The 10,504-nt window shown below is 40.8% G+C and overlaps 1 protein-coding gene across 1 annotated transcript; it reads left to right on the forward strand.

Moving 5' to 3' along the window:
• The first annotated feature begins 839 nt into the window (after window positions 1–839).
• Window positions 840–10,149, forward strand: api5 (apoptosis inhibitor 5). The gene is made up of 14 exons (XM_061036105.1): window positions 840–1,144; window positions 2,290–2,451; window positions 2,683–2,776; window positions 2,897–2,962; window positions 3,738–3,889; window positions 4,211–4,417; window positions 5,073–5,177; window positions 5,730–5,819; window positions 6,741–6,922; window positions 7,034–7,127; window positions 7,288–7,344; window positions 8,506–8,597; window positions 8,733–8,875; window positions 9,476–10,149. The coding sequence occupies exons 1-14, from the start codon at window positions 1,073–1,075 to the stop codon at window positions 9,550–9,552; spliced, it is 1,593 nt and encodes a 530-aa protein (XP_060892088.1). The 5' UTR covers window positions 840–1,072; the 3' UTR covers window positions 9,553–10,149.
• The last annotated feature ends 355 nt before the right edge of the window (window positions 10,150–10,504 follow it).

The following is a 10,504-nucleotide window of genomic DNA, read 5'->3' on the forward strand; positions in this document are numbered from 1 at the left end:
AAAACCTTTCTGGGATGATATACATACAACTCTCTGCAAAGTGATGGGTAAATGCAATCCCTCGATCATGTCTCGTTTTATACCTGGGACACTTGGAAGGATCTACGCATGCAGGAGACAAAAACAAGAATATCGCAGCAGCAAAGAAAGCCATCACTAAGAACTTGTTAAGACTGACACCAAACCACAAACAATGGCTGTCAATCATAGATGGTATGATTGAGGATCTAATCCATTGGTTCAAAAAAGTGGGGGAGGGGACCCCTTTGGGAGTCGCGAGACACGGGGAGGGGGGTCTTGAGGTGCCTTCCAAAAAACATATACAAATTTGAAATGACTTACTGCAAAATTGCATATATTACCCATTATTTAAATCGTCCTTAAGTCAGATTTGTGCTGAAATGAAAGTAAAAAAACACATATTTAAAATTATCATGATGACTTGCACAAAGAAAAGGTACGGAACCACCTGAAGTCCCAAAAAGTGAAAAAAGTTATAATCTTATATTGTGCTCACAAGATACTAACTTGTGGGCAGAAGATAATAAATGCGTTCGCTCAAGTTAGTATCTTACTTGTGCGCTCAAGATATATATATATTTATTTTACTTTTTGGAACTTCAGGGGATCCGTAGAAAGGGGATAATGTTAAATGAAATTAATTAGAAATAGTACATTACATATATATTTTTTAAGCACAATATTGCCTCTGCTCTTGAATAAATCCAGTACGCATTTTTTTCTCCTGCGCACCAGTTTGGCGCACACTAGTCGTCACGTGTGGAAAAAACTCTCCCCGTGATTCGCTTATCCCGCGCATGCGCCCTACTCATTGTTCCGTAGCATTTTTAGCCAACACGCCATAGAGCAGTGCGGGAAGACGGATAGTAGGGGTTGTTCATTCACTGGATTCTCGAAATTTCATCTCCCCGTCCCCCTTCTGGAGAGCACATACCCGGTAAACACGGCGTTGTTTGTTCAGCAGTCGCACAAAAGAGAGTTGTGGTAACCTGAGTGGGTCTTTTCTGAGGTTTTATCGGCAGTCTTGTATCTGTGAGCGGCAGACACGCTGATGGCGGTCACTATTGAGGATCTCTATCGGAGCTACGGGATCCTTGCTGATGCAAAGGAAGACCTCAGCCAGGTAAATACAGGACGAATATATCCATTTTGTCCCACCGTTGTTCCTATAATCGTGTTTCTTTGACAGTAAGCATGTTTATATAACTTGTATAACTAAAGCTACCAAACATTGTTGTGATTGCGCTAGGCTAATGTAGCTAACATGAGCTAACATAACGCTAGTGGACGGTGTGTCGTTGAAACGAGCGACCGTGTTAACTGACGACTGTGGTTGTCGTAGTTACAGCAGCTGTTGTAAACCTAAAGTGTCCCCACTAATGCCTCTTTTTAAAAAAAAAGGTTTTTATTAAATAAATATTGTGACGTTGTGTTCGAAAAACTAAACAAAGAAACACGGGACGCTGTCTGTCTTCAGTCCTGTTGTAACCACGACAACCACGGAAGACCCCAGTTAACACGGTCACCGATTAAACCGAAACACTAGGTAGATGTTACTCGACTTCGATTATGTTGAGTTGCTTCAATACTTAACCCCGAAGTGCCACAATAAACAGTCATTCATAGGTCAGTAAACTGGTAGGTTTCATCTCTGCTAAGGGAAAGTCTTGTTTTCTTGTATAAATGGTTTTGAAATACATTTTTAATCACCCAGTTTGCACTTGTACCAGTAACTATGAAGTATTTCTTACCAGAGACTGAGATTTCCAGACATCTGGCTATAAGATGCATCTTTGAAGAACATCTTTGTTATGCACTCATTACAAACTTTGCACCCCTTCACCTCCCATTGTATCAGTGTGTAGTAACCCCACTCTGACATCCCTCAATTAATACACGTCCCCTATTTGTGCCTGTGTGTAATTTGGACATGTGTGAGAAAAGCATGTCTCTCAATAACAGACTGTAACACCAGCATTGCCATTTGCATATATAGACACATGAAGTGATGGGGATTATTCAGATTGTAGTTCTGTCCCCACATAGGATAGTTGAAGCGCATTCCCAGAGCACTGTGGTGTATTTACACACATGCACTGGACTCTGCATATTCACAACCGTGAGCTACATGCAGTATTGCTACATGCAAAATGTCTTTACCCTGCACCATATTATATTGTGAAGTTGTGCATGAATCATAATGTGATACTGCTTCTTTGTCTTGAAAATGTAATCCATTTCCTCTTTTTCCACATTTTAATTCTGCAGCACAAAGATGCATACCAAGTGATCTTGGATGGTGTGAAGGGGGGAGCGAAAGAGAAGCGCCTGGCTGCGCAGTTTATTCCCAAGTTCTTTGGCAACTTTCCGGAATTGGCTGATGCGGCCATTAATGCCCAGCTTGATCTCTGTGAAGATGAGGACGTGTCGGTGAGTATTTTAGAACACGTTTCTGTCGGGGTACCTAACAGACTCTGTGGTGGGTGCGGGCTTTTGTCAGATCACTCGTTGTAAAAGTGACCTTTCTAGGGGCGATTTAGATTTTCTTCTCTTGACTAAATGGACTCATAATTGTTTCCATGCCCTTATTAATTTCATAATATACCCCCCCCCCCCCCCCCCCCCCCCCCCCATTGTGAATGTTTACTTGTCTTTGTCCAGATCCGGCGGCAGGCGATCAAGGAGCTCCCTCGGTTTGCGACTGGAGACAACATCCTCAGAGTTGCAGATATTCTCACTCAGCTCCTGCAGACAGGTATCAGATCTCATGTTTTACAGCTCGTCTCGTCTTTATTTTGATGTGATATTATGCTATTATGGATTTATTATCTTTAAGAATTACTTCTAAAGATCCTGTAATTGTTTGTTCTTTCAGATGATACAGCAGAGTTCAACCAAGTGAACGTGGCACTTATTTCAATCTTCAAGATGGATGCTAGGGGTAAGTGCATGTCAGTCAGGTCTCCGACTCTTTATAAGGCCTCCATGGGATATCAAGAATGACATTTCTCAATATGTTGAGAAAGTTTGTTGTCATATTTGTTGTTTGTGTAGTTAAGGTATTTGGCCTTGTGAAACTAAAGATGTTGCTTGTTTTGAGTATTGTAATAAAAATCTCATCAGCAAATGAGACGCAGTCTGTTTTGGGTAGGTGTCCCAAAAAGGAAAAAAAAACGTTTGACAATTTCTATTGTGTTCAGCGAAGTCCATTATGTTCCGTTTCTGTGCAGCTGTGTCGCTCTGGTAGAACCATCTGTTAGAGATGTTAAAATGTATCTCATCCAGCCTGGTCTGTGACGCTATGAAATCCCAGCACAACTTGCAATCAGCTAGTAATACACACTGAACGGGTATGAATTTTCAATTGCATCAGGTGTCAGCATTTTATTCTGGTATATTGGTTGCACAGGTGTAAGATGAACCCTATTTTTAGATTAAGAAACTAGGTATTAAAAGCAGTCATACACACCAGGTTTTACAGCAAGCATCTTCCAAACATCCTAATATTCAGATATGAGTTTAAAAGACCCCCAGAGTAGTCATCCATCACACCAAGAAGATTTACAGGAATCTATTAATTTTTAAAAAATCAACAAAATGTATGGCTGTGACCACAATATTTTTATATATATATATATATATATATATATATATATATATATATATTGAAATCATGGACTAAATACCATCTTCTGCGTCTGTGTGTTGTTGTGCAGGTACTCTCGGAGGCCTCTTCTCTCAGGTCCTGCAGGGCGAGGACATCGTACGGGAAAGGGCCATCAAGTTTCTGTCGGCTAAACTGAAGACCCTGCCAGAGGACGTCATGACAAAGGAGGTGGAGGAGTATGTGTTTGCAGAGACAAAGAAGGTGAGCACACGGAGAAGAGTTACTGATCTTTGATCATGGGTGTATACAGTGTAATTCTGACAGGTAATTCAGGTCAAACTGGGAGATGATAATGTGTTGAGACTAATACTGGACTGGTAAAACCTGAATGTTCTGCTGAATTCTCCATGAAGGTGTTCATGTGATGAGCTTTTAATGTCATACTTTAACTAAATCTTTGTTTCCTCTGTTGCAAAACAAATATTTTGGAAATGAACTCTGTCATTAAAAAGCTCAAAAATATGATGCAGTATTTGATGCATGTTGACTCGATAAAGAAACATGTTGATGCTTCTCCCTCAGGTGTTGGAGGATGTGACGGGAGAGGAGTTTGTGCTGTTGATGCGCGTCGTGTCAGGACTGCGGATCCTGCAGACGGTGAACGGCCGGCAGCAGCTGGTGGAGCTTGTGGTGGAGCAGGCCTTCCTGGAGCAGGCTCTCAACCCAGCCGACCCCGACACTGTTGACCGCCTGCTGCAGTGCACACGCCAGGCCTTGCCCCTGTTCTCAGTGAGTACAACTAACAAACTTAACATCAAACGAGTTAAGCAGAATTTACAAGATAATCGGACTGATTTTGGCAAAGTCCTTCTTTTCTTTTAATGGTTCTTCAGATTATCTGCTCATTTGTTTATGTGGTGTAAGGTGTTTGGAAGGACTGCCCTGATTTCCAAACCATAAATATTACACATTCTAACACGTTCAAATCGTCTCCACGTCTTTATCTTAATAGTGTTGCCTTTTTCTTTATGCATTTTGTTTAGAGAAAAAAAAAAGGAGCTCAAAAATTGTCGCAAATTCTTTCCCCCGGTCGTTGTCTGTCATGTTTGTTTTACTCTTAAGGTTGAGTTTGACGGTGAGAGATTCAATGAATCTGTCAGTGTGCGGTTGGGGTCATATTGCTGGTCTCCACGCATTACAGTGACAACACTGCCAAACTTATCATTAACGTCATGTGTGGGGTCTCACACATTATCAAAATCTTCAGGCTGTAACCGATCAGATATTGTCTAAACATATTGTAGAAGCAGCTGTTATTCGTCTATTATTTGGAAAAATCAATGCAGCTCTGCATAACAGCTATTTTAAGACTCATCTAAAAGCATCACTGTTCCCTAAAATTAAAGTGTAAAATTGTCCTACTTTGTTCTCTCCTGTCCTTCAGAAAAATGTCCATTCCACACGTTTTGTAACCTACTTCTGTGAACACGTCCTGCCAAACCTCAGCGCCCTGACGAGTCCTGTGGCAGAGCTGGACATTCAGTTGGAGGTGAGTGTTGGTTTAAGTTACTTGTCAGAACGTTACTTAATTTGTACAGCTTGGATTCAAAAGAAGACATAAGGGATTAAACATAAGTACAAAATAATCAGATTTCAGAGGAGATACACCGGCTGCTCTTCTAAAAAGTGAAAGGTTGTGTGCATAAAATAGGTAAACACACAACCTGCGGTGCCTTCCAGCATAAAACAGTCCTCATCACTCTGTTATGTGCACTCAAATGAACAGTAATTCTTCAGTGTTGTAGATTAAAAAAGACTTGTTTGTCAAACGTGATCTATTCAGCATGAATCAGCACGTCTATCGTTAAGATGCCTGACCAATATGTCTGCCGGTGTGGGGTTGATGCTCCTAACGTCTGACATTTGGTGAGCGGCTGTAGTAAACAAAGTCAGCGTGGCAGCCACCTGTCAGAGGTGTCAGCCAACTGCATGCTGTTAATGGGTCATTAGTCGGCTCCACACAACACTGTTTCTCATTAGCAATGCGCATTACACTGTGTGAGGAGATCTGCTAAATGTGTTTTTGTGTGTGTGTGTGTAGGTGCTGAAGCTGCTGGCTGAGATGAGTCCGTTCTGCGGAGACATGGAGAAGCTGGAGAGCAACCTCAACATGCTGTTCACCAAGCTGCTGGTAAGAGAACCTGGAGTCCTGTTGATGGACAGAAAGCAACACTAGTGGATTTATTCTATATATCAAATACAGACGGGCAGATATATGTACTGTTCTACTCTGAAAGAAAGGTAGATATCAACTTTGGGATCATAAAAAAATGTGGCAATCATTGTTATGAATTCATTTCAATCAATTTTACGCCTTAGCCTTTGACGGGAAGTAAATAATGAAGGCCAAATGCTGTAACACCCCAGAATTAGTTTTTCAGAAAACATGAATAAGGCCTTTAAATAAAGATTTTTGGGTGTTTCATGCCTTTTTTAGTTTAGAGATCGGACACTACAGAGAGGGGGGGAAAGGAGCCACGAGTTCCTTGAACCTGGGCCGCCTGTCCGGGGGATTATAGCCTCTGCACATGGGGCCCACACATGAACCACTAGGCTACGGGTGCCCACTAGATAGATATTCTTTAGGTTTCAAAAGATTGCCTATGAGCCTTTAAAAAAAATAAAAATAAAAATTTGACATCAAATCTTGAGTGGTGTAATATCTTTGCTCCTGCCAAACCTGCTGTAAATGTCTCATCTGGCTCACTGCTGAAGAGTTTGAAGGATAGGTGCTTCCAGGTGATAAAGTGCTGATTTCAACAAGTTTGTTTGATGCATATGCTCAGATTTATCAGCCTGTTCAGCCTCTATAAGTTCCTTTTTTTTAATTGATTAAAAACTGCATCACACTTACAGGGGTAACAAAGGGTTCCCTTTCAAACCTGGTTTACATGTTTTAGATTGAGGACACAACTTGATCTCATGAAGAACTTTTAGTCTTAACTTTTATACCCATACCCCACCTGTCTCTTTTTTTTTACTCTAAGCATCTGAAACGACCGCAGACACAAAGTTGTGTCTTCAATTTTTCTCACTTTTTCAATTTCTTCAGGAGTACATGCCTCTGCCACCAGAGGAGGTGGAGAACGGAGAGAACCCAGCAAACGAGGAGCCCAAACTGCAGTTCAGCTACGTGGAGTGTCTCCTCTTCGGCTTCCACCAGCTGGGCAAGAAGCTGCCGGACTTCCTCATCGACAAAGTGGACGCTGAGCGCCTCAAAGACTTCAAGATCAGGTGAGGAATGACTCTGAAAGAAGTGTCCCAGAGCTCAGTTAGTGAAGTGAATGTTTACACTGAGGAGTCTTTTCAATTGGCACTGAATGTTCTTGTGTTTGTGTTCATCAGGTTACAGTATTTTGCCAGAGGCCTGCAGGTTTATATCAGACAGCTGCGAGTAGCACTGCAAGGCAAGTCGGGAGACGCTCTGAAGACAGACGAGGTAACGCATCATGTTCATATACGATTGTTTGCAGGAGCTTAAATTAATGAAACCTCTGCATAAAGTCGACAAAAATGCAAACAAATGTTTTCTGCTCTTGAATGTTCTGCTGTTAAATATATGAAATACTAACTCGCCTTTTCTTTTTTTTTGCAATTAGAACAAGATCAAAGTGGTGGCCCTGAAGATCACAAATAACATCAACATCCTCATCAAGGTGAGCCGAGTCATTAACACTGAGGGAGCAAAGACACTAGGCAGCCTGTCTCGTGATAGAAGTCAACATAACACAATACACACGTACTAGATAAAAAAACAACAACAAATTTAAATGTGCACAGGTTGTTTATTATGATGTTTTCGTAGTGGCTTCACTGGCTAGGCTTTGTGGGTGTCTTAAGGGACGACCCTCATTCATTTAAAACAGCGTTGAAGAAGCTTAAAAACCTCTGAGTATTAAAACAATCTTCTGCAATTACACAAACAGAACCTTGTTGATTTACAAACTGCCAACGGAGACTTACAATTTCACAATCTTTGCAACTTTTTAATTGGGTTCTGGACTTCCTAAACCTAAACAGCTGCAGCTTATTCAAGATGCTGCGACTAGAAATCGGACTGGGACCAAAAAAATGGAGCACATCACTCTGATTTTAAAATCTCTACACTCGCTCCCCGTTAATTTTAGAATCAATTTTAAAGTGTTTTCACAATCATTGCACTTCACAAGCAATTATTATGTAATCGAATTGCTTCTTCAGTCTCTATGACAAATAATTGTATTCTCATTTGATGAACTCCTATTTTATCAGTATTTAGATATTTTACACTTGTATTTGTGCCTTGCCTTTACTCAATTATTTGATGAAAGTACTTTTAAAAAATATTTATATCTACTGTAAAACTTCAGATAAAAGCCCATCCCAATTTAAGGCCCAGTCCTTTTTACTAAGCGGATGTTGCTGCACATTTTGTCGATTTAAGGCAGCTCTCAATAAGAGGCCTGTTTGCATTAAATGTTGATGAATTTGGGCATCAAAAATATTATAAAGGTGTCTACCCCTCGTCAGCACAGCAGCAGGTTGGTATGGTTTGGCTGTCTTGCAAAGCGAGATCAAATATGTGATTTGTGATTAAACAAATGTATCGATCTCCTAATTTATTGCACATTAAGACGTTCTCTCTGGTGAAAATGTACAACTTTAAAGTCTTTCTTTGCTGTGCACGAGTTGTGTTTGAAAATAATTAAAGGCCCCGTCTCAATGAAAGGAAATGTCATTTAATAAACTGAAGTAAATAAAAGTCTGGACTGTTAATTGAAGTTTTATGCTGTTTATTCTTTTGTTTAATGTGTCACCCTCTTTCCAATTTGTTCCAGGATCTCTTCCATAACCCGCCGTCCTTCAAGAGCACAGTCACTCTGTCCTGGAAACCGGTCCAGAAGGCAGAGGCAGCAGCAGCAGCAGCAGCGTAAGTCTGCTCCCGCTTCTTGTAGCAGACGTCAAGTGATATAGAGACGAATTCTGGTCTAGCTGTTAGAAGCCGACCACACATCAGCTGACACCCCTTGTGTTAATCATCAACTCTTTCTCCGTGTGTTTTCAGACCCAAGCGTCCGTCAGGTGAGGAGATGGGCTCCGGAGGCAGCACAAAAAAACAGATCTCTCCTCAGCACCGGAGGGACGCACGGCAAATCTACAATCCCCCCAGCGGCAAGTACAGCGCCACCATCGGCAATTTTAGCTACGGTGAGGAACACTCGGTGACACCTTTTTTTTTTTTTTTAAAACATTTTTTTATTCAGTCAAGCATGTTCACCTTTTCTTTAGATTGTGTTGCACATTAGGGTTGTATTACTGAGTTTTGATGTAGATTGTTGACGAGCGATGTTTCAAGCCAACATGCTCTTCCTCAGACTTGAGAGTGAATTAGTGAGTCGCCATTTTGAATATACAAGAAAGAAACGACCCAATAAGGGAGGCTCAGGATTTCATTTTTGTTGTTGTGTTATCAAAGCAGGTATCAATGTCGTTTGATTTTTACTGCTATCACCTCAAAGTTTAAAATAGTGGTATCATATCGGTATATGGATTTATGGTTGAGCAGTTGTATCGCTTAGGGGGCCATAATGTTTAAGCTGCTCATTATTTATCTGCCGCTTAAGGGACAAGACAAAAATGTACAAAAATGATGAATTTGTGTTGATTTGGAAACTGTGCAATAAGTAGATGCAAAGTTTATCTGTGTGTGTTTGCTCCTTCCTGTATTGTGGGCGTCAACTCTAATATTCTCCAGGATAAAATAAAACGACTAACTAACCACAAACCTGTTTGTTTGTCTGACTCCAGAGCGTGGTGGGTTCAGGGGCGGCCGAGGACGAGGCTTTGGAGCCAGAGGCAACAGGAGCCGAGGCCGGCTTTACTGAGACGCTGCGAAACACATCCACAGTACAGATTGCTCATTGAACTGCATCACATCGAGATCTTTTCCTCCCCAACATGGACTATCTGTCACCTACTCTTCTGTTGTTGTTTTTTTTTTTTTTTTTTTTTTTTACTGGTCTCCACATCTTTCCACCTTCCAGCCCACTCATCCAGATTTTTTTTTTCACATGTCTTTTTTGGACGGCGGTGTGGGTTCAATTTCCAGTCTTCAGACAGCAGTCTCAGACTTTTTAACATTTGTCTCCGCGTGTTCCTCTTGGCCAAGGCGATAGTTCAAGTAAATCTAAATGTTTTAGTTCCTCCCCTGTAATTTTTTTTAAAAATATTGTGTATTTTTGTGGAACAAAAGACTGCCAAGTTGTAACTGATGAATATTTTTGTCAGATTGTCGTAGGAAAAGATAAAGATCCTCTCGTTTTGCAACATGTTGATGAATGCATTTCTTTCTACCTTTTTATTTAATCTTGTTTTCTTTTTTTTAATAGAGCTTAAGTTGAATTGGATGACTATGCTACTTTGTATGAATCAATGATGTTGTTTCATTGGATTTTTATCATAAACTTGTATGGAAGTATGAACTCTGGTCTTTTTGGAGCATTTTTCAGCCTCGGCCCACAACTCTACACAGTTTCACATTAGCTTTTTTTCTCTTTGCAGAATTTTGTATTTCGGATTTCATGTTCAAAACATTTCCTGAACGTCCCTCTCTTCTCCTGGCCTCCTTTAAGTCTCTCACCCGTTCATCCTCTCCACTCTCCTGCCTTTCCCTTACACCACTATCTGTACCAGAGCCGTGTGGACGGAGCTAGTGTTGGCACACAATCCAACATGTACATTTAGAATACACATACACAAACAAGCCTTTGCTGCTGTCTACATGAAAGTAAGTCAAACTTCATGTGTAGCACTGTTCTTCACAAATAAAATCAATCA

Source organism: Labrus mixtus, chromosome 4 (assembly GCF_963584025.1).
Source record: "Labrus mixtus chromosome 4, fLabMix1.1, whole genome shotgun sequence".
Taxonomy (NCBI): Eukaryota; Metazoa; Chordata; class Actinopteri; order Labriformes; family Labridae; genus Labrus; species Labrus mixtus.

Excerpts from the sequence above, each read along its gene's own strand:
- api5 (XM_061036105.1), top strand. The coding sequence starts at position 1,073 with ATGGCGGTCACTATTGAGGATCTCTATCGGAGCTACGGGATCCTTGCT. Across the intron at positions 2,777-2,896 it reads CACTCAGCTCCTGCAGACAG|ATGATACAGCAGAGTTCAAC; the intron begins GTATCAGATCTC and ends TTGTTCTTTCAG. Across the intron at positions 5,178-5,729 it reads AGCTGGACATTCAGTTGGAG|GTGCTGAAGCTGCTGGCTGA; the intron begins GTGAGTGTTGGT and ends GTGTGTGTGTAG.